The sequence below is a fragment of the Balaenoptera ricei genome, chromosome 7, assembly GCF_028023285.1.
Source record: "Balaenoptera ricei isolate mBalRic1 chromosome 7, mBalRic1.hap2, whole genome shotgun sequence".
Taxonomy (NCBI): domain Eukaryota; kingdom Metazoa; phylum Chordata; class Mammalia; order Artiodactyla; family Balaenopteridae; genus Balaenoptera; species Balaenoptera ricei.
This window is the reverse complement of record NC_082645.1, coordinates 82,866,644-82,891,883: the sequence shown is the minus strand read 5'-3', so window position 1 is coordinate 82,891,883 and position 25,240 is coordinate 82,866,644. Positions and strand designations below refer to the sequence as shown.

Below are 25,240 nucleotides of genomic sequence, written 5' to 3'. Positions count from 1 at the left end.
GGAAGATAAAATAGTGGAAATACCTACTGCAGAGCAGAATAAAGAAAAAAGAATGAAAAGAACTGAGGACAGTCTCAGAGACATCTGGGACAACATTAAACGCACCAACATTCAAATTATAGGGGTCCCAGAAGGAGAAGAGAAAAACAAAGGGACTGAGAAAATATTTGAAGAGATTATAGTTGAAAACTTCCCTAATATGGGAAAGGAAATAGTTAATCAAGTCCTGGAAGCACAGAGAGTCGCATACAGGATAAATCCAAGGAGAAACACACCAAGACACATATTAATCAAACTATCAAAAATTAAATACAAAGAAAACATATTAAAAGCAGCAAGGGAAAAACAAGAAATAACACACAAGGGAATCCCCATAAGGTTAACAGCTGATCTTTCAGCAGAAACTCTGCAAGCCAGAAGGGAGTGGCAGGACATATTTAAAGTGACGAAGGAGAAAAACCTACAACCAAGATTACTCTACCCAGCAAGGAACTCATTCAGATTTGACAGAGAAATTAAAACCTTTACAGACAAGCAAAAGCTGAGAGAGTTCAGCATCACCAAACCAGCTTTACAACAAATGCTAAAGGAACTTCTCTAGGCAAGAAACACAAGAGAAGGAAAACACCTACAATAACAAACACAAAACATTTAAGAAAATGGGAATAGGAACATACATATCAATAATTACCTTAAATGTAAATGGATTAAATGGTCCCACCAAAAGACACAGACTGGCTGAATGGATACAAAAACAAGATCCGTATATATGCTTTCTACAAGAGACCCACTTCAGACCTAGGGACACATACAGACTGAAAGTGAAGGGATGGAAAAAGATATTCCACCCAAATGGAAATCAAAAGAAAGCTGGAGAAGCAGTTCTCCTATCAGACAAAACAGACTTTAAAATAAAGACTATTACAAGAGACAAAGAAGAACACTACATAATGATCAAGGGATCAATGCAAGAAGAAGATATAACAATTGTAAATATTTATGCACCCAACATAGGAGCACCTCAATACATAAGGCAAATACTAACACCATAAAAGAGGAAATTGACAGTAACACAATCATAGTAGGGGACTTTAACAGCCCACTTTCACCAATGGACAGATCATCCAAAATGAAAATAAATAAGGAAACACAAGCTTTAAATGATACATTAAACAAGATGGACTTAATTGATATTTATAGGACATTCCACCCAAAAACAACAGAATACACATTTCTCTCAAGTGCTCATGGAACATTCTCCAGGATACATCATATCTTGGGTCACAAATCAAGCCTTGGTAAATTTAAGAAAATTGAAATCGTATCAAGTATCTTTTCCGACCACAACGCTATGAGACTATATATCAATTACAGGAAAAGATCTGTAAAAAACAGAAACAGATGGAGGCTACACAATACACTACTTAATAACGAAGTGATCACTGAAGAAATCAAAGGGGAAATCAAAAAATACCTAGAAACAAATGACAATGGAGACATGACGACCCAAAACCTATGGGATGCAGCAAAAGCAGTTCTCAGAGGGAAGTTTATAGCAATACAATCCTACCTCAAGAAACAAGAAACATCTCAAATAAACAACCTGACCTTGCACATAAACCAATTAGAGAAAGAAGAACAAAAAAACCCTAAAGTTAGCAGAAGGAAAGAAATCATAAAGATCAGATCAGAAATAAATGAAAAAGAAATGAAGGAAACAATAGCAAAAATCAATAAAACTAAAAGCTGGTTCTTTGAGAAGATAAACAAAACTGATAAACCATTAGCCAGACTTATCAAGAAAAAACGGGAGAAGACTCAAATCAATAGAATTAGAAATGAAAAAGGAGAAGTAACAACTGACACTGCAGAAATACAAACGATCATGAGAGATTACTACAAGCAACTCTATGCCAATAAAATGGACAACCTGGAAGAAATGGACAAATTCTTAGAAATGCACAACCTGCCGAGACTGAACCACAAAGAAATAGAAAATATGAACAGACCAATCACAAGCACTAAAATTGAAACTGTGATTAAAAATCTTCCAACAAACGAAAGCCCAGGATCAGATGGCTTCACAGGCGAATTCTAGGAAACATTTAGAGAAGAGCTAACACCTATCCTTCTCAAACTCTTTCAAAATATTGCAGACGGAGGAACACTCCCCAACTCATTCTACAAGGCCACCATCACCCTGATACCAAAACCAGACAAAGATGCCACAAAGATAGAAAACTACAGGCCAATATCGCTGATGAGCATAATGTAAAAATCCTCAACAAAATACTAGCAAACAGAATCCAACAGCACATTAAAAGGATCCTACACCATGATCAAGTGGGGTTTATTCCAGGAATGCAAGGATTCTTCAATATACGCAAATCAATCAACGTGATACACCATATTAACAAATTGAAGGAGAAAAACCATATGATCATCTCAACAGATGCAGAGAAAGCTTTTGACAAAATTAAACACCCATTTATGATAAAAGCCCTACAGAATGTAGGCACAGAAGGAACTTACCTCAACATAATAAAGGCCATATATGACAAACCCACAGCCAATATCGCCCTCAATGGCGAAAATTTGAAACCATTTCCACTAAGATCAGGAACAAGACAAGGCTGCCCACCCTCACCGCTATTATTCAACATAGTTTTGGAAGTCCTAGCCACAGCAATCAGAGAAGAAAAACAAATAAAAGGAATCCAAATCGGAAAAGAAGAAGTAAAGCTGTCACTGTTTGCAGATGACATGATACTATACATAGAGAATCCTAAAGATGCTACCAGAAAACTCCTAGAGCTAATCAATGAATTTGGTAAAGTAGCAGGATACAAAATTAATGCACAGAAATCTCTTGCATTCTTATATACTAATGATGAAAAATCTGAAAGTGAAATTAAGAAAGCACTCCCATTTACCATTGCAACAAAAACAATACAATATCTAGGAATAAACCTACCTAAGGAGACAAAGACCTGTATACAGAAAATTACAAGACACTGATGAAAGAAATTAAAGATGATACAAATAGATGGAGAGATAGACAATGTTCTTGGATTGGAAGAATCAATATTGTGAAAATGACTCTACTACCCAAAGCAATCTACAGATTCAATGCAATCCCTATCAAACTACCACTGGCATTTTTCACAGAACTAGAACAAAAAATTTCACAATTTGTATGGAAACACAAAAGACCCCGAATAGCCAAAGCAATCTTGAGAAAGAAAAATAGAGCTGGAGGAATCAGGCTCCTGGACTTCAGACTATACTACAAAGCTACAGTAATCAAGACAGTATGGTACTGGCACAAAAACAGACATATAGATCAATGGAACAGGATAGAAAGCCCAGAGATAAACCCACGCACATATGGTCTCCTTATCTTTGATAAAGGAGGCAAGCATATACAGTGGACAAAAGACAGCCTCTTCAATAAGTGGTGCTGGGAAAACTGGACAGGTACATGTAAAAGTATGAAATTAGAACACTCCCTAACACCATACACAAAAATAAACTCAAAATGGATTAAAGACCTAAATGTAAGGCCAGACACTATCAAACTCTTAGAGGAAAACATAGGCAGAACACTCTATGACATAAATCACAGCAAGATCCTTTTTGACCCACCTCCTACAGTAATGGAAATAAAAACAAAAATAAACAAATGGGACCTAATGAAACTTAAAAGCTTTTGCACAGCAAAGGAAACCATAAACAATACCAAAAGACAACCATCAGAATGGGAGAAAATATTTGCAAATGAAGCAACTGACAAAGGATTAATCTCCAAGATTTACAAGCAGCTCATGCAGCTCAATAACAAAAAAACGAACAACCCAATCCAAAAATGGGCAGAAGACCTAAATAGACATTTCTCCGAAGAAGATATACAGATTGCCAACAAACACATGAAAGAATGCTCAACATCATTAATCATTAGAGAAATGCAAATCAAAACTACAATGAGATATCATCTCACACCAGTCAGAATGGCCATCAGCAAAAAATCTACAAACAATAAATGCTGGAGAGGGTGTGGAGAAAAGGGACCCCCTTGCACCGTTGGTGGGAATGTAAATTGATACAGCCACTATGGAGAACAGTGTGGAGGTTCCTTAAAAAACTAAAAATAGAACTACCATACGACCCAGCAATCCCACTACTGGGCATATACCCAGAGAAAACCATAATTCAAAAAGAGTCATGTACCACAATGTTCATTGCAGCTCTATTTACAATAGCCAGGACATGGAAGCAACCTAAGTGTCCATCATCGGATGAATGGATAAAGAAGATGTGCCACATATATACAATGGAATATTACTCAGCTATAAAAAGAAACGAAATGGAGTTATTTGTAGTGAGATGGATGGAGTTAGAGTCTGTCATTCAGAGTGAAGTAACTCAGAAAGAGAAAAACAAATACAGTATGCTAACACATATATATGGAATCTAAGGGGAAAAAAATAAAAAAAGGTCATGAAGTCTTAGTGGTAAGACGGGAATAAAGACACAGACCTACTAGAGAATGGACTTGAGGATATGGGGAGGGGGAAGGGTAAGCTGTGACAAAGTGAGAGAGTGGAATGGACATATATACACTAGCAAACATAAAATAGATAGCTAGTGGGAAGCAGACGCATAGCACAGGGATATCACCTTGGTGCTTTGTGATCACCTAGAGGGGTGGGATAGGGAGGGTGGGAGGGAGGGAGATGCAAGAGGGAAGAGATATGGGAACATATGTATATGTATAACTGATACACTTTGTTATAAAGCAGAAACTAACACAGCATTGTAAAGCAATTATACTCCAATAAAGATGCTAAAAAAAAAATTCAACATCCATTCATGATACAAACTTTCATCAAAGCTGGTACAGAAGAAACATATCTCAACATAAATAAAGGCCATTTATGACAAACCCACAGCTAACATCATACTCAATGTTGGAAAGCTGAAAGCTTTTCCTCTAAAGTCAGAAACAAGACAAGGATGCCTACTCTTGCCATTTACATTTAACACAGTATTGGAAGTCCTAGCCACAGGAATCAGACAAGAAAAAGAAATAAAAGGAATCAAACTGGAAGGGAAAAGGTAAATCTGTCACTATTTGCAGATGACATACTTATATATAAAACCCTAAAGTCTCCACCAAAAAACTATTAGAATAAATTAATTCAGTAAAGTTGCAGAATACAAGATTAATATACAGAAATCTGTTGCTTTTCTATACTCTTACGATGAACAATCACAAAGAGAGAGCAAAACAATCCTGTTTAAAATCACACCAAAAGAATAAAATACCTAGGAATGATCTTAACCAAGAAGGTGAAAGACCTATACTCTCCAAAACTATAAAACAATGGTGAAGGAAATTAAAGATGATATAAGGAAATGGAAAGATATCCCATGTTCACAGAAATTTTGGTAAAATGTCCATACTACTCAAAGCAATCTACAGATTTAATGCAATCCCTATCAAAATACCCATGACATTTTTCACAGAACTAGAATAATCATAAAATTCATATTGAACCATAAAAGATCCTGAATAGCCAAAGCAATCTTGAGAAAAATTAACAAAGTTGGAGCTAACATATGCTCCCTGACTTCAGACTATACTACAAAGCTACAGTAATCAAAATAGTATAGTACTGACATAAAAAGGGACACATAGATCAATGGAACAAAACAGAGAGTCCAGAACGAAACACACATATATGGTCAATTATTTTACAACACAGGAACCAAGAATATACAATGGGAAAAACAGTAGTCTCTTCAATAAATTGTGCTGGGGAAACTGGATAGCCACGTGCCAAAGAAAGAAACTGGACCACTAACTTATACCATTTACAAAAATTAACTTGAAATGGATTAAAGACTTGAATGTAAGATCTGAAACCACAAAACTCCTAGAAGAAAACACAGAACACTCTTTCACATACATTGTAGCAATCTTTATTTGGTTCTGTCTCCTAAGGCAAAGGAAACAAAAGCAAAAATAAAACAAATGGTACCTAATTAAGCTTAAAAGTTTTTGCACAGCAAAGAAAACCATTGACAAAATGAAAAGACAACCTACTGAGTGGGAGAAAATGTTTGCAAATGGAATGACTGATAATGGGTTAATAACCAAACTATATAAACAGCTCATACCACTCAATATAAAAAAACCCAAACACCCCAATTAAAACAATGGTCAGAAAACCTGAAGAGACATTTCTTCAAAGAAGATGTACAGACGGCCAACACGCACATGAAAAGATGCTCAACACTGCTTATCATCAGGGAAATGCAAGTCAAAACCACAATGAGATATCACCTCACACCTGTCAGAATGGCTATCATCAAAAAGACCACAAATAACAAACGTTGGCAAGGATGTGGAGAAAACGGAACCCTAGTGCAGTGTTGGTGGGAATGTAAATTGTTGCAGCCATACAGACAACAGTATGGAGGTTCCTCAAAAAACTAAAAATAGAACTACCGTATGATCCAGCAATTTCTCCCAAGTACATATCTGAAGAAAATGAAAATAATAATTCAAAAACCCCAATGCTCAATAATAGTGGGGGACTTTAACACCTCACTTACACCAATGGACAGATCACCCAAACAGAAAATTAATAAGGAAACACAAGCGTTAAATGACACAATAGACCAGATAGATTTAATTGATATTTATAGGACATTCCATCCAAAAACAGCAGATTACACTTTCTTCTCAAGTGCGCACGGAACATTCTCCAGGATAGATCACATCTTGTTCACAAATCACGCCTCAGTAAATTTAAGAAAATTGAAATCATATCAAGCATCTTTTCTGAGCAAAACGCTATGAGAATAGAAATCAATTACAGGGAAAAATGCATAAAAAACACCAACACATGGAGGCTAAAAAATACAGTACTAAATAACCAAGAGATTACTGAAGAAATCAAAAAATACCTAGAGACAAATGACAATGAAAACACGATGATCCAAAACCTATGGGATGCGGCAAAAGCAGTTCTAAGAGGGAAGTTTATAGCTATACAAGCCTACCTCAAGAAACAAGAAAAATCTCAAATAAACAATCTAACCTTACACCTAAAGGAACTAGAGAAAGAAGAACAAACAAAACCCAAAGTTAGCAGAAGGAAAGAAATCATAAAGATCAGAGCAGAAATAAATGAAATAGAAACAAAGAAAACAATAGCAAAGATCAATAAAACTAAAACCTGTTTCTTTAAGAAGATAAACAAAATTGATAAACCATTAGCCAGACTCATCAAGAAAAGGAGGGAGAGGACTCAAATCAATAAGATTAGAAATGAAAAAGGAGAAGTTACAACAGACACCGCAGAAATACAAAGCATCCTAACAGACTACTACAAGCAACTCTATGCCCATAAAATGGACAACCTGGAAGAAATGGACAAATTCTTAGAAAGGTATAACCTTCCAAGACTGAACCAGGAAGAAATAGAAAATATGAACAGACCAATCACAAGTAATGAAATTGAAACTGTGATTAAAAATCTTCAAACAGACAAAAGTCCAGGACCAGATGGCTTCACAGGTGAATTCTATCAAACATGTAGAGAAGAGCTAACGCCCATCCTTCTCAAACTCTTCCAAAAAATTGCAGAGGAAGGAACACTCCCAAACTCATTCTATGAGGCCACCCTGATACCAAAACCCGACAAAGATACTACAAAAAAGAAAATTACAGACCAATATCACTGATGAATATAGAGGCAAAAATCCTCAACAAAATACTAGCAAACAGAATCCAACAACAGATTAAAAGGATCATACACCATGATCAAGTGGGATTTATCCCAGGGATGCAAGGATTCTTCAATATACGCAAATCAATCAATGTGATACACCATATTAACAAACTGAAGAATAAAAACCATATAATCATCTCAATAGATGCAGAAAAAGCTTCTGACAAAATTCAACACCCATTTATGATAAAAACTCTCCAGAAACTGGGCATAGAGGGAACCTACCTCAACATAATAAAAGCCATATATGAGAAACCCACAGCAAACATCATTCTCAATGGTGAAAAACTGAAAGCATTTCCTCTAAGATCAGGAACAAGGATGTCCACTCTCACCACTATTATTCAACATAGTTTTGGAAGTCCTAGCCACGGCAATCAGAGAAGAAATAAAAGAAATACAAATTGGAAAAGAAGAAGTAAAACTGTCACTGTTTACAGATGGCATGATATTATATATAGAGAATCCTAAAGATGCCACCAGAAAACTACTAGAGCTAATCAATGAATTTGGTAAAGTTGCAGGATACAAAATTAATGCACAGAAATCTCTTGCATTCCTATACACTAATGATGAAAAATCTGAAAGAGAAATTAAGGAAACACTCCCATTTACCACTGCAACAAAAAGAATAAAATACCTAGGAATAAACCTACCTAGGGAGACAAAAGACCTGTATGCAGAAAACTATTAAGACACTGATGAAAGAAATTAAAGATGATACCAACAGATGGAGAGATATACCATGTTCTTGGATTGGAAGAATCAATATTGTGAAAATGACTATACTACCCAAAGCAATCTACAGATTCAATGCAATCCCTATCAAATTACCAATGGCATTTTTTACAGAACTAGAACAAAAAATCTTAAAATTTGTATGGAGACACAAAAGACCCTGAATAGCCAAAGCAGTCTTGAGGGAAAAAAACGGAGCTGGAGGAATCAGACTCCCTGACTTCAGACTATACTACAAAACTACAGTAATCAAGACAATATGGTACTGGCACAGAAACAGAAATATGGATCAATGGAACAAGATAGGAAGCCCAGAGATAAACCCATGCACCTATGGTCAACTAATCTATCACAAAGGAGGCATGGATATACAATGGAGAAAAGACAGTCTCTTCAATTAGTGCTGCTGGTAAAACTGGACAGCTACATGTAAAAGAATGAACTTAGAACACTCCCTAACACCATACAGAAAAATAAACTCAAAATGGATTAGAGACCTAAATGTAAGACCAGACAGTATAAAACTCTAAGAGGAAAACATAGGAAGAACACTCTGACATAAATCACAGCAAGATCTTTTTTGATCCATCTCCTAGAGTAATGGAAATAAAAACAAAAATAAACAAATGGGACCTAATGAAACTTCAAAGCTTTTGCACAGCAAAGGAAACCATAAACAAGACCAAAAGACAACCCTCAAAATGGGAGAACGAATCAACGGACAAAGGATTAACCTCCAAAATATATAAACAGCTCATGCAGCTCAATATTAAAAAAACAAACAACCCAATCCAAAAATGGGCAGAAGACCTAAATAGACATTTCTCCAAAGAAGACATACAGATGGCCAAGAAGCACATGAAAAGGTGCTCAACATCACTAATTATTAGAGAAATGCAAATCAAAACTACAATGAGGTATCACCTCACACCAGTTAGAATGGGCATCATCAGGAAATCTACAAACAACAAATGTTGGAGAGGGTGTGGAGAAAAGGGAACCCTCTTGCACTGTTGGTGGGAATGTAAATTAATACAGCCACTATGGAGAAGAGTATGGAGGTTCCTTAAAAAACTAAAAATAGAATTATCATATGATCCAGCAATCCCACTACTGGGCGTATACCCAGAGAAAACCATAATTCAAAAAGACACATGCACCCCAATGTTCACTGCAGCACTATTTACAACAGCCAGGTCATGGAAGCAACCTAAATGCCCATCAACAGACAAATGGATAAAGACGTGGTACATATATACAATGGAATATTACTCAGCCATAAAAAGGAACGAAACTGGGTCATTTGTAGAGACGTGGAGGGACTTGGAGACGGTCATACAGAGTGAAGTAAGTCAGAAAGAAAAGCAAATACCGTATATTAACACATATATGTGGAACCTAGAAAAATGGTACAGATGAACCGGTTTGCAGGGCAGAAACAGAGACACAGATGTAGAGAACAAACGTATGGACACCAAGGGGGGAAAGCAGTGGGCAGGCGTGGTGGTAAAAAAAAAAAATTCTTTTTTACAGTTCAAAAAGTTAAACATGGTCCCGAATAGGAAAATCTACAGAGACAGAGAGTAAATTAGTGGTTCCCAGAGGCTAGGGGAAGGGGAGAATGGGGAATGACTGCTAGTGGGTATAGGGTTTCTTTTTGACACGATGAAAATGTGCTGGAATTAGACAGTGGTAATGATTCCACAACTTTGTGAATGTACTATAAACCACTAAATTGTACACTTTAAATGTGAATTATATCTCAATAAACCCATTATTTTAGGGGAAAAAAAAACCCCAACATTCATAGCAGCATTATTTACAATAGCCAAGATATGGAATCAACCTAAGGGTATATCAACAGATGACTGGATAAAGAAGATGTGAGAATATATATATATATATTCTCTCTCTCTCTCTCTCTATATATATATACATATATATATGTGTGTATGTATATATACACACACACATATATATACATAGAGAGAGAATATTACTCAGCCACAAAAAGGAATGAAATCTTGCCATTTGCAATAACATGGACGGACGTGAAAGGTGTTGTACTTAGTGAAGTAAGTCAGACAAAGAAAGACAAATATTATATGTTAGCACTTATATGTGGAATCTAAAGAATAAAACAAAGCAGTGAAAATAACAAAACAGAGACAGACCCACAGAAATAGAGAATAAACTATTGGTTATCAGTTGGGGGAAGGAAAGTGGGAGGGGCAAAACAGGGGTAGGGGATTAAGAGGTATAAACTACTATGTATAAAATAAACAAGCTACAAGGACTGATTGTTCAGTACAGGGAATATAGCCAATATTTTATAATAACTTTAAATGGAATATGATCTATAAAAGTATTGAGTCACTCTGTTGTACACCTGAAACTAATGTAATACCGTAAATCAACTATAGTTCAATAAAGAGAGAGAGAACATAGGCTTTCACATAGGCTTTTTACATTGGCAGCAAATGACCATGCATAAAATAATTATAATAAAGTTTATACTGTCACAGAATGAGCCTTGGCTTCACAATTTTAGGTTTCAGTATTATATTATAGGTGTGTAAATAGGAGTCACCTGGATTTGAATGAGGGACCAAACTTAGGGAGGCTTAAAAACTTGTCCAAAGTTATAGAATTAGTAAATGACAGAGCTAAGTCCTCTCAAAATCCAGCAAAATTTAGCTTGACAACTGGCATTAAAAAATTAGAAAACAAAAATCAAAAAATGAAATCTCATACCTGTAGTCTTCCCTTTTCATAGGCCAGTTTATTTTTACTCTCAGTAATTTTTCCCAAGACATTTTCCACCTGCTGTTGGGCAAGCTGATAAAGCAAACACACGTATCAGTACCTCTAGGCATAGAATGAATAATCATTTTCTTTCTTAAACAAGTATTTATATCCTTACTATTTCTAAAGTAATGCATCCAGGATTCATATTTATTTGCTACTGCTACCTCTTAGTCTGTCTTTAGACAGCTGATCATAGTGTAATATGAAACATGTAGAGAGACTGCTAATGAAAATATGAGTGCCTTAGGACTCACAGTTGTTCTTTGTTTCCTAATTCTGTTTTTGTTATGTCAAGTATTCCTTTGTAGCTGCAACCTAACCCAGATGTGGGGTGGTTTTATCAGTGGTTGCAGATATGCAGTTTGAGGATTATATGCAGTCGGCCCTCTGTATCCACAGGTTCCACATCCACTGGTTAAACCAACTGTGGATCAAAAATATTCAGGAAAAATAAATTTCCAGTAAGTTCCAAAAAGCAAAACTTGAATTTGCCACACACGGGCAACTGACAACTATTTAAATAGCATTACATTGTGTTAGGTATTATAAGTAATCTAGAGATGATTTAAAGTATATGGAAGGATGTGCATAGATTATATGCAAATATCACACCATTTTATATAAGGGACTTGAGCATCCACAGACTTTGGTATCTGGGGGGTCCTGGAACCTATCCCCCACTGATACTGAGGGATGATTGTAGTTATTTAAGACAATGGGAGCTACAAATGATCACAACCATTTGGTCAATAGCAGATACTTCAGTTACCATAGTAAAAGACAGTAAAAAAAGAAAAAAAAAACTGAAAAAAAAAACACAAAAGAAATGTTTGTCGGAAACTCCAACATTGATCAAGTACTCAACACAATGTTATCTAGGACAAACATTACTGAAGTCTCTATATTTCATGAAATTACATATTTAATCATTCAAACAGCCTTTAATAATGAGTTATTTTTTTTCCCTCAGACTTTGTCAGAGGAAATAACTATAAAATAGTTTTCTCTTGACTAAATTTTGAACCTTACTGGTACTTCAGGAACACTATTAGTGACTGAATATAGAAATTTTCACCTTCCATAATCAATTTCAGTGTTACATCTTAATAACAGGAAATACTGATATTTGCCATATGTCAAAATCATCTTCATAAGTCCATTGTAGGAATAATACACACACAAGCAAATGTGACTAAGAACACAAATTCTTAATCACGTAGGCCAACCAGCTGCACTATGGGTCATTTCCAGTAAATTTTAAGTTCAAAGTCTTAATAATGTTGGTAAATATCCTATGTTGACATAATCACTATTTCTGGTTTACATTTGCTTAATCTGTGAATAATAGAACAAAAGGACCTTTTCAGCATTTAAAGCCAAAGAATTTAGATTTTTGTTTTATATTCAACTTTAGGCTAGTCTGTAAAGATGAAACCATATATGTTGGGATATTAATTTACACAAGAGACATTCCTCACTATCTCCAACATTGTTACAGCTATTCTTTACTCGTCTCTTTGTAGTGCACTTTATTTCATTTTAAATATTGTGAATATTTTCCAAATAAAAGTAAAAACACATTCCAAACTAGATTACTGTATAACATGTAACTCATTTCTTCCCCTGTTCAAAATATTTTCATGATAGCATATATTCTGTTAAGAGGTCACATTAATCTGGAGCATTGTTTTCTCCTTGGTAGTTGTCTTGGCTAGAAGAATTAAGCCATTTTAGACATTCTAGACTTGATAAAAACCTATGGAAAAATTGTAAGTAGTGATTAGTCCTACTGTAAAATTATGCATATTCAATATAAAAATTTATACCCAATATTAGATTGGTGGGTAATTAACTATTATGGCTATCTAGGCATTTGTCCTATCAGATCAATATTTATTTCATACCTACTTATACATATTCATACTTTGTTTTTTAAAGTTTCACTTTTTAAAAAAAATTTTTTTAAATAGATCTTTATTGGAGTATAATTGTTTCACAATACTGTTAGTTTCTGTTGTACAACAAACTGAATCAGCCATATGCATACATATGTCCCCATATCCCCTCCCTCTTGCATCTCCCTCCCTCCCACCCTCCCTATCCCACCCCTCTAGGTGGTCACAAACCACCAAGCTGATCTTCCTGTGCCATGCTGCTGTTTCCCACTAGCTAACTATTTTACATTTGGTAGTGTATATATGTCGATGCTACTCTCACTTTGCCCCAGCTTCCCCCTCCCACCCTGTGTCCTCAAGTCCATTCTCTATGTCTGCATTTTTTTTTAAATGGAACTAATTTATTTATTTTGGCTGTGTCTGGTCTTCATTGCTGCGCGCGGGCTTTCTCTAGTTGCGCTGAGTGGGGGCCACTCTTCGTTGCGGTGCGTGGGCCTCTCATTGTGGTGGCCTCTCCCGTTGCGGAGCACAGGCTCCAGGCACGCGGGCCTCAGCAGCTGTGGCCTGCAGGCTCCAGAACAGGGTCCAGCTGCTCCACGGCATGTGGCACCTTCCTGGACCAGAGCTCAAACCTGTGTCCCCCACGTTGGCAGGCAGATTCTCAACCACTGAGCCACCGGGGAAGTCCCTCTATGTCTACATCTTTATTCCTGTCTTGCAACTAGGTTCATCAGTACCATTTTTTTTTTTTTAAGATTCCACATATATGTGTTAGCATATGGTATTTGTCTTTCTCTTCCTGACTTACTTCACTCTGTACGATAGACTCTAGGTCCATTCACTTTCAATCGTGTGTTGCTCCCACTAAAGCAAAGGAAAATATTTTTTTAAAGCATTCAGACCAATAAAGTATTGGTTTCAAAATAACCTAAGGAAAATGTAGACTGCTGTCAATAAATAGGAGGCTAGTAATAATATATTATCATAACATTAGTCATCAATTAATTTTCTGTCTGTGGAAGACATACCGTCCTCCTTTACCACAATATTTTTCATTTTGGAAACTATGATGTAAAATCATCCCATGAATGCAACATTTGGGATTATGTTTTGATCAAGCCTTCAGCAGAAAATGTATCACAAGGATGGCCAATAATGCTACAAAAACAAAGCTACACCATAACCGTAAAAGCTGAATTATTTAAAACTTAAAATTCAGTTCCAAGTCCTATAAATCAAGGTGCCCAATGTGTTGCAAAATGTAGGTTAGCTTATAAAAAGTCAAGAGCTAGATTTAACCAAAAATATGCTAGCTATTACAAATAAAAACACTCAAAAATAACTTTGCTTGCCTTCTTGGAATGTGGAAGGCTTTTTATTTTTTTAAATAACTTGGATAGTCTGGGTCTCTTATAAAATGTGTCCAAGAATTTTTAAAATAATGGCACTTTTTTCCTCAATAAAATTCCCTCTTTTAGGCAAAGGCATAAAGAATTCTATTACTCTTTCAAATACACTTTTAAAATAATTTCCCCTTTTTGCCACCAAAGAGAACACTAATGCACTGATAAGTGAAAACTAAGAAAAATCAAAATGTGATACTGTTTGACATAGTCACTTATTTAAATTTATGACAAACAAAAATAAATTGTTCCAGTTGCTAAAGGAAAGTAGATGTTAAGGCAGTAACTTAAATTACTGTTTTCAGATTATTTAAATAGGCCCTGTACTTAAGAAAATTGATGGAACACCAGAAATTAGAGAGAGACCACTTAAATGAGTGAATATCTCAGATTCTGAGTTGTGGAATGCAGAACTCAATGCAACCTTTGCTTAAATAATCTTGGCAATATACTATAAAGATTATTAATATACAGAGCAAAACAGAAACTGGAGAATCACCTGAGAAACAGCATACAAAGAAAAATGCTAATCGTTAGAATATACATTTTAACTCAAGCACTAAAACATCACTCCTTGGAAAAGCAGGAAGCTAACACAGAAAGAATTATCTTAAGATATGAAAGGCAGGCTGACAAGGATCAACAGTAAGCCACAAAGTGATTTCTAAAATAATTTTAAAAATCTGGGTAAGCTCTAAAATTTAGCGGAAGCTGTTAGAAGGATACATAAAACCAAGAGATAGTAGCATCTTGGTAAAGCTGTTTTATAAGTAGATTCTTAAGTAGGAATTTTATTCAAAATGTTTAACAACCAGTATGACATGGGCCCCCGCAAATGGAACCAACTCTGTCACCCTCACAAGTATACACTCACTGAATGTCATCCTAGTTTTAAGAAATACTACATTTAATACATTGTTTAATTTCAAGTCATTATAATCCTAGTTGTGTGTGCAACTAATTCTATTTCTGTCTGGTGCTACCATTTGAAAATGTATGTTTAAAATACAAATGAGAAGTGGGGCAAATAGTCATTTAACTTGAACCCAGGAATAGTAACCTTCTCACATTTGGATCTTTTCTCATTGTGTTTCCCTGCATGACTGCCTGTGGTAACGGACTTAAATTACACCATCATTCGTAGCAAACAGACTTGTGGTTGCCAAGGGGGAGGGGAGAATGGGGGAGGGATGGAGTGGGAGTTTGGGGTTAGCAGATGAAAACTATTATATACAGAATATATAAACAACAAGGTCCTACTGTATAGCACAGGGAACTATATTCAATATCTTGTGATAAACCACAATGGAAAAGAATATTTAAAAATATAAAAGTATAACCGAATCACTTTGCTGTACAGCAGAAATTAACACAACATTGTAAATCAACTATACTTCAATAAAAAATTTTAAAAATTAGTCATTAAAGGCTGAAATGGCAAACATAAACCTAAAATTAGGAAGTGTGAGAAAAAGAAGAAATGATATTTATACAAGTATACTGTATATGTTGGCCCTGTGAGGGGCACTTTACTCACAGTATGACATTTAATCCTCACAGCCTGGTAAGACAGACATGACCCTCTTTGTGCTCTACCCAATCGACGTTTCTTAAACACCTATTATGTATTAGGCGCTATGGTAGGCAAGGGAGTATACAGATGAGTAACTACTCTTCTTGCATTAGAAGAGAGTGAAGGCAGATGCATAAGCAGGTCAATTTCTAACTTATGTAGTAACTATTTTGATATGGGTATGCACAGTAGGCTGTGGGAACCCCACAGTTAGGGGAGATCCCCTTGGTGCTGAAGGCCATAGAGGTTAAGAACTTGCCCAGGTCACACAGTAAATGGAGCCAAGTATTGTAACCAGGTCTGAATTTAAATCTGTGGTGTGGCATACACAACACACATTCATATGTATATCTCTAAAAATCAGTAAGAGGTTATACTAGAGGGTAGTTTTTATTGAGAATTTTAAGTGTTAATTCTCAAAGAACAAAAATATACTGCCGGGATTGAATGGCAATAGGTTTAATGACATTGCTCGGATTGAAAAAAAAAAAAGTTCTTAGCCTCTTTCCTCAAGACTCATACAGCCAAGTGAAGCACTTCCAGGCAGGCTTGGTCAGAGAAGATTCTATGCATAGACATATAAGCTGGAATTGAGGTATGGGATATCACTGGGAGACCTTAATCAAGAGGTGCTGTGGGCAGGCAAGAATCAACATTGACCAAATCACTTGCAAGACCCGTCAAAGTCGCTAATAGGATAAGGCCAGAGGCCTGCTCACTGGCAGTAGAGGCACGAAAGAATCGCGCAGACTGAGATATGGTCTTCCAGAGAGACCCAAACCAGGTGGGTGGATAAGCCCAGCTGAGGCCTGGCCAACAGGAAAGGACATGGATGAATCTTTAATCTCGGGGGAGGGAGGCGTGGTTTGAGACAGTACCAGGAATTAGAGCTAATGCATCTTGTTGCTTTGATAGGAACTTACAGGCTTTCTTCTGAGACAGTTGAGATACTAAGAATTCAATAAATGTTAGCAATGCTCTACATGCTTTACATGTATTAACTTACTTAACCTCAACAACCTCCTAATAATAGTATGATTATCCCCATTTTGACAGATTAAGAAACTCAGGCTCCGAGAGGTTAAGGATCACACCCAAGGTAACAGCCAAAACTGAAACATAGATAGTCTGGCTCTAAAGCCATGAAAATGTAAGAGGATTTATACATATATATATTTTTTTTTTTTTAAAGATTTTTTAATTGATTGATTGATTGCTATGTTGGGTCTTCGTTTCTGTGCTAGGGCTTTCTCTAGTTGTGGCAAGCGGGGGCCACTCTTCATCGCTGTGCGCGGGCCTCTCACTATCGTGGCCTCTCTTGTTGCAGAGCACAGGCTCCAGACGCGCAGGCTCAGTAGTTGTGGCTCACGGGCCTAGTTGCTCCGTGGCATGTGGGATCTTCCCAGACCAGGGCTCGAACCCATGTCCCCTGCATCGGCAGGCAGACTCTCAACCACTGCACCACCAGGGAAGCCCCTATACATATATTTTTAAATTTTATTTATTTACCAATTTTTGGCTGTATAGGGTCTTCGTTGCTGCGCACAGGCTTTCTCTAGTTGCAGTGAGCGGGGGCTACTCTTCATTGGGGTGCATGGGCTTCTCATTGCAGTGGCTTCTCTTTGTTGCAGAGCACAGGCTCTAGGCATGCGGGCTTCAGTAGTTGTGGCACGAGGGCTCAGTAGTTGTGGCTCACGGGCTCTAGAGCGCAGGCTCAGTAGTTGTGGCGCACGGGCTTAGTTGCTCCGTGGCATGTGGGATCTTCCTGGACCAGGGCTCAAACCCGTGTCTCCTGCATTGGCAGGTGGATTCTTAACCACTGCACCACCAGGGAAGTCCCAGGATTTAGATTTAGTCTCTGTAATTTTTTATAGTTGAAGTAATGAGCAGCTTATGACAGAGTTTGAAAGAATTTAGTTCAGATTAAGGCAGACTTCACATCAGGGCCTTCTTTGGAATTTTGAAAGATGATTTGCATGTTATAGAAGCAATGGCTAATTCTTTCTCAAGCATTCAGAAGCACATGGAAAACTTATTAGCTGTTTAACATAACAATCATCTCTTTAAATCTCTTTCACCTGGAGATGTTTTAAGAATTCTACCATTTATTTGTAATGGATTGACCTTGTCAAATAGCTTTTAGAAATCGAACTTACTACTGATTTCCTAATGGATGGAACTGTCAGAAAGAGAAAAAAAATACAAGTTTGTTCCTCACAATTTATGGAAAAGAAAATATTTTAAAACGTTAGAAATACTGGTGCTTTTCAGCATTATAGATCATCTGTGTAGGCAGACATTTAAAGGCTGTCTTAAACTCTTGTTTTCCTAAATCCTCTATTGTCTGAATACCGTAGGGCTCTCTGACATATTTAGCCTGCATTATTCAGACTTGTGATAATTATCAAAAAAAAAAAAAAAAAATGAAGGAAACCCATCTCCTGATTTCTGATTGTTTTTTAAAACTCATAGTCATTAATTGCTACTTTAGACTGACCTTTTTATACCCCCAATGGTAATCAGAAGTTGCTTGCTCAAGTTCTAGGGAAGCAATTTGATCTGCCAGTTGCTTATTCTTTTCCTCTAGAGTCTGCAGGTTGCGGGTTAATGCATTTATGTCTACCTTTAGAAAAAATAGAGAAAAGAAATCTATGCCAGATCCAAAAATATTATCTTGTTTTTAAAATGACATTTTTAACTGTAAAATAAATGGTATCTTATGAACATGTTTCCCTGCTTTTTAGTTGTCTTTAGCAGGAGAGTTATTACAAAATGCATAGTGTACATTTACTAGAAGTGAAAGTCCTTCTGGTACTTGATACTTATTTATATATTAACTCAAGCATATAAATATAGATGCAAAAATACTCCAAAAAATATTAGCAAAATGAATCCAGCAATATATAAAAGGATAACAAATCAGGACTAAGTGTAGTTTATTCTGGTAATACAAGCCTTGTTCAACATTCAAAATTAATTACTATAATTCACCACATCAATAGACTATAGAAGAAAAACCATATGACCATCTGAATAGACACAGAAAAAGCATTGCACAAAATTCACATTAATTTATGATAAAAATCCAGTAACCTAGAAATGAAAGGGAACCATCTCTATGTGATAAACTATGTCTGTAAAAACTTACAACTAATATCAGTATTGGTGGAAGACTGAATGTTTTCCCCTAAGACTGGGAAAAAGGCAAGGATATCTGCTCTTGCCATTCCTATTCAGTATCATACAGGAGGCCTTAGCTGGTGCAACAAGGTAAGAAAAAGTAATAAAAAGCATAGAAATTGGAAAGGGAGAAATAAAACTGTCTCTACTTACAACAGACATGATAGTCTACATAGGAAATCCCAAAGAATCTACAAAAGAAATGCTAGAATAAGTGAGTTTAGTAAGGTTGAAGGATACAAGGTCAAATCAATTGTATTTCTATATATTAGCAACAAACAATTGGAAATTGGTATTTCTTAAAAGTTCCATTTATAACAGTTCCAAAATCCATGAAATTCTTAGGTACAAATCTAAGAAAAAATATGTCCAATATTTGACATGCTGAAAATTACAGTATGCTGACAAGATAAATCAAAAGCCTAAATAAAATGGAGAGACATACTGTGTCCCTGTATTAGGAATATACAATATTGTTAAGATGTCAATTCTCTCTAATCCCAATTTAAATTGTGTGGGATAATTTACCAGTGTCCACCCTTTGGTGGGGTCTAGACTGTGAGGCTAGAAAATAATGCCCTGTAAGAAATGCTAAAGGGAGCTCTTCAGACTGAAATAAAAGGGGATTAGATAATAACTGGAATCCACATAAAGAAATAAAGGGTACCAGAAAATGTAGCAACATAGGTACATGTAGAAGACATATAAATATGTAGTTTTTGTTTGTAACTCTCTTTGTTATCTATAAATCAAAAATATATAGTAAAAGAAAGGTTAAGGGAATTAAAATAGTGCACCAGAAATATCTACTTAACACAAAGGAAGGCAGTACTGGAGAAAGAGAGGAACAAAAATCACATAAAACATATAAAAAAATAGTAAAGTGGCAGATGTAAATCCTACCTTATGGGTAATTATGTTAAATATTAATGGATTAAACACTCTAACTAAGAAGCAGAGACAGGCAGAATAAGTTTTTTAAAAGACCCAACTGTATGCTGTTTATAAGAGACACACTTTAGATCCAAAGACACAAATGGGTTGAAAATAAAAGGATGGAAAAAGATATATGATGTAAACAGTAATCTGAAAAGAGCTGGAGTGGCTACACTAACATGAGACAAAGTAGATATTAAGACAAAAATCTGTGAGATAAAGAAGTACATTATATATTGAAAAAAGGATCAACCCATTAAGAAGATAACATTTATAAATGCATTTGCATCTAACAACACAACCCCAATGAAGCAAAAACAATACAACAAAAACTGACAGAATTGAAGGGAGAAATAACAATTCAACACTAACATTCTAAGACTTCAATATCCCTCTTTCAATAATAGGTGGAACAGTTAGATGATCAATGAAGAAACAAGTGATGACTTGAACAACACTATAAAGCAACTGGACCTAACAGACATCTTTAGAACACTCCTCCAAACAATAATAGAATACACATTTTTCTCAAGTGCACATGAAGCATGCTCTAGGATATACCACATGTTAAACCATAAAACAACTCTCAATAAATTTGAAAGGACTGAAATCATATAAAGTATGTTCTCCAACAACAATGAAATAAAATTACATGAATAAAAGAAGGAAATTTGGAAAATTCACATATATGGGGAAATTCAACAACATATTTCCAAATAACCAATGGGTCAAAGAGGAAATTACAAAGGAAATTAATATTTTGAGATGAATGAAAATGAAAATATAACATGATAAGCAAAATGTATGGTATGCAGCTAAAGTGGTGCTTAGAGGGAAATCTGTAGCTGTATAAACTTATATTTAATAAAAAAGAAATATCTCATATCAATAACCTAAGCATCCATCTTAAGAACCTAGAAAAAGAAGAGCAAATTAAACTCAAAGCAAGCAAAAGGAAGAAAATAATAAGGATTATAGCAGAAATAAAACAGAGGCTACAAAAACAACAGAGAAAATAAGTAAAACCAGAAGTTGGTTCTTTGACAAGATCAACAAAATTGACAAACCACTAGTGGTATTAACCAAGAAAAAAAAAAAAAAAAGAATACACAAATTGCTAAAATTAGAAAGAAGAGACATTATATTGAACTTCCAGAAATAAAAAAGGGGCTACTATGAACAACTGTATGCCAATAAATTACATAGCCTAGATGAAATGGACAAATTCCTAGAAAGACCCAAATGACTGAAACTCAAAAAAAAAATGTAGAAATATGAATTGAACTATAACAAATAAAGAGACTGGATCAATAATAATAATAATTAAAAACAAAACAAAACACTCCCCACAAAGAAAAACCTAGAACTAGATGGCTTCACTGTTGAATTCTACAAAACATTGAAAGAATTAACACCAATCCCTCGCAAAGTCTTCTCAAAATAGGAGAGGGAACACTATCAAATCATTTTAAGAGGCCAATATTATTGAATACCTTGATACCAAAACCAAAGATGTCACAAGAAAAAAAAAACAAAAAACTATGGGATAACCCTTATTAATATAGATGTTTAAATCCTCAACAAAATAATAGCAAGCCAAATCAAACAACATATGAAAAGGATTATACACCATGATCAAGTGAAATTTATCCCCCAAAGGAAAACTTGGTTCAACATTTGAAATCAATCAATGTAATACACCTTAGTAATAGAATAAAGGCCAAAATCCACAAGATTATTCCAATAGATATAGAAAAAGCAACTGACCAAGTTCAACATATTTTCATGATAAAAATTCTCAACAAACTAGGAATAGAAGGGAATTTCCTCATCCTCATCATGGGCATTTAGGAAAAGCACACAGCTAACATCATGCTTAATGGTGACAAACTGAAAGCTATCCCTCTAAACTCAGGAACAAAACAAGGATGTCTGCTCTCATCGCTTCTATTCAACCTCTCATGGCTGGAGGTTCTAGCCAAAGCAATCACACAAGAAAAAGAAACAAAAGGTAACAAATTGGAAAGGAAAAAATAAAACTATCTCCATTTGCAGATGGCACAATCTTATACAGAGAAAATATATACTCTATTGTTAAGATCACAATACCTCCAAATTGATCTACAGGATCAATACAAACCCTATCAAAACTCCAGCTCCTCTTTTTTTTACAGAAATGGAAAATCTGATCCTGAAATTCAAATAGAAATGCAAGGATCCAGAATAGCCAGAAAAATCTCAAAAAAAATAAAGTTGGAGGACTCACACGTCTCAATTTTAAAACTTATTACAAAGCTACAGTAATCAAGACCATGTGGTACTGGTGTACGTACAGTCATATATATCAATGCAATGGAATTCAGAGTCCAGAAATAAGCCCATGCATCTATGGTTAACTAGATTTTGACAAGGGAGCCAAGATTATTCAATAGAAAGAACAGTATTCCAACAAATTGTCCTAGGATAACTGGATATCCACAGGAAAAATAATGAAGTTAAACCTCTACCTCATACCATATATAAAATTTAACACAAAATGGATCAAAGACCAAAATGTAATCTGTAAAACTATAAAAATTTTAGAATAAAAAATGGGTGCAGGATGACAGTTGCAAGATGGGGGAGTAGAAGGACATGAGCTCACTCCTTCATACAAAAACACCAAAATCACAACTAACTGCTGAACAACCATAGACAATAAAACACTAGAACCTACCTAAAGAGATACCCTACATCCAAAGACAAAGAGGAAGCCACAACGAGATGGTAGGAGGGGCACAACTGCAATAAAATCAAATCCCATACCCACTGGGTGGGCAACCCACAAACTAGAAAGTAATTATACCTGAAAAGTTCTCCCACAGGACTGAAAGTCCAGAGCCCCATGTCAGCCTTCCCAGTGTGGGGGCCTGGTAAGGGGAGGAGGAGCCCCCAGAGAATCTGGTTTTGAAGGCCAGCGGGGTTTGATCGCAGGAATTCCACAGGACTGGGGAAACAGAAACTCCACTCTTAGAGGGCACACACAAGGTCTCATGTGCACCAGGACGCAGGGAAAAAAAGCAGTGACCTCATAAGAGACTGGGCCAGACCTACCTGCTAGTATTGGAGGGTCTCCTGGAGAGGCAGGGGAGGAGCTGTGGCTCACTGCAGGTACAAAGACACTGGCAGCAGTAGTCCTGGGGAATAATCATTAACATGAGCACTCCTGGAGGCTGCCATTTCCTCCCAATGACCTAGCCCCACCCAACAGCCTGTAGGCTCCAGTGCTGGGACGCCTCAGGCCAAACAACCAACAGGGCAGGAATACAGTCCCACCCATCAGCAGACAGGCTGCTTAAAGTCTTCTTGAGCATAGCCCTGCCCAGAGGGACAAGAACCAGCTCTACCCACCAGTGGGCAGGAACCAGGAAGCCTGCACAAGTCTCTTAGACAGCCTCATCCACCAGAGGGAAGACAGCAGAAGCAAGAAGAACTACAATCCTGCAGCTTGCGGAATGGAAACCGCAATCACAGAAATTTAGACAAAATGAGACGGCAAAGGAATATGTCCCAGATGAAAGAACAAGATAAAACACCAGAAGAACAACTAAGTGAAGTGGAGATAGGCCATCAACCGGAAAAAGAATTCAGAGTAATGATACTGAAGATTTTCCAAGATCTCAGGAAAAGAATGGAGGCACAGACTGAGAAGATACAAGAAATGTTTAAAAAAGACATAGAAGAACTAAAGACCAAACAGAGATGTACAATACAATAACTGAAATGAAAAATACACTAGAAGGCTGCTATTAAGGCTAGTTAGTCCAACAGGCTGATGATCAGTACTCCAGGGAAGGAGAAAACAGAGAAATTGCTCAGCTTTTTAAATCCACAGTGAAATGACCGTCTTGAAAATTTCAAGCAGAAGAAAACTAACTATAGAAGTTTGGTTGTTTTTTCCTGAAATCAAGAACAAATGCTTGGAAAAGACAAGGTCAAGGAGGATTAACCAAGATGGCGGAGTAGAAGGACGTGCTCTCACTCCCTCTTGTGAGAGCACCAGAATCATAACTGGCTGCTGGACAATCATTGACAGGAAGACCCTGGACTTCACCAAGGAGGATACCCCACGTCCAAGGACAGAGGAGAAGCCACAGTGAGACGGTAGGAGGGGCGAAATCAGAGTAAAATCAAATCCCATAACTGGTGGGTGGGTGACTCACAGACTGGCGAACACTTATACCACAGAAGTCCACCCACTGGAGTGAAGGTTCTGAGCCCCACGTCAGGCTTCCCAACCTGGGGGTCTGGCAACGGGAGGAGGAATTCCTAGAGAATCAGAATTTGAAGCCTAGTGGGAATTGATTGCAGGACTTTGACAGGACTGGGGGAAACAGAGACCCCACTCTTGGAGGGCACACACAAAGTAGTGTGCGCATCGGGACCCAGGGGAAGGAGCAGTGACCCTGGGGGAGACTGAACCAGACCTACCTGCTGGTGTTAGGGGGTCTCCTGCAGAGGCGGGGGGTGGCTCTATTTCACCGTGGGGACAAGGACACTGGCAGCAGAGGTTCTGGGAAGTGCTCCTTGGCATGAGCCCTCCCAGAGTCTGCCATTAACCCCACCAAAAGCCCAGGTGGGTTCCAGTGTTGGGTTGCCTCAGGCAAAACAACCAACAGGGAGGGAACCCAGCCCCACCCATCAACAGTCAAGTGGATTAAAGTTTTACTGAGCTCTGACCACCACAGCAACAGTCAGCTCTACCCACCACCAGAGCCTCCCATCAAGCCTCTTAGATAGCCTCAACCACCAGAGGGCAGACAGCAGAAGCAAGAAAAACTACAATCCTGCAGCCTGTGGAACAAAAACCACAGTTACAGAAAGACAGACAAGATGAAAAGGCAGAGGGCTATATACCAGATGAAGGAA

The 25,240-nt window shown here is 36.8% G+C and overlaps 1 protein-coding gene across 1 annotated transcript in view; it reads right to left on the bottom strand.

Annotated features, from left to right (window-relative positions):
• CCDC150 (coiled-coil domain containing 150) overlaps positions 1 to 25,240 on the bottom strand; it is a 117,133-nt gene that overhangs the window by 48,213 nt on the left and 43,680 nt on the right. The window contains exon 14 of the mRNA XM_059927316.1: positions 11,292 to 11,375. Coding sequence (XP_059783299.1) covers positions 11,292 to 11,375 — 84 coding nt within the window. The remainder of the gene's footprint in view (positions 1 to 11,291; positions 11,376 to 25,240) is intronic.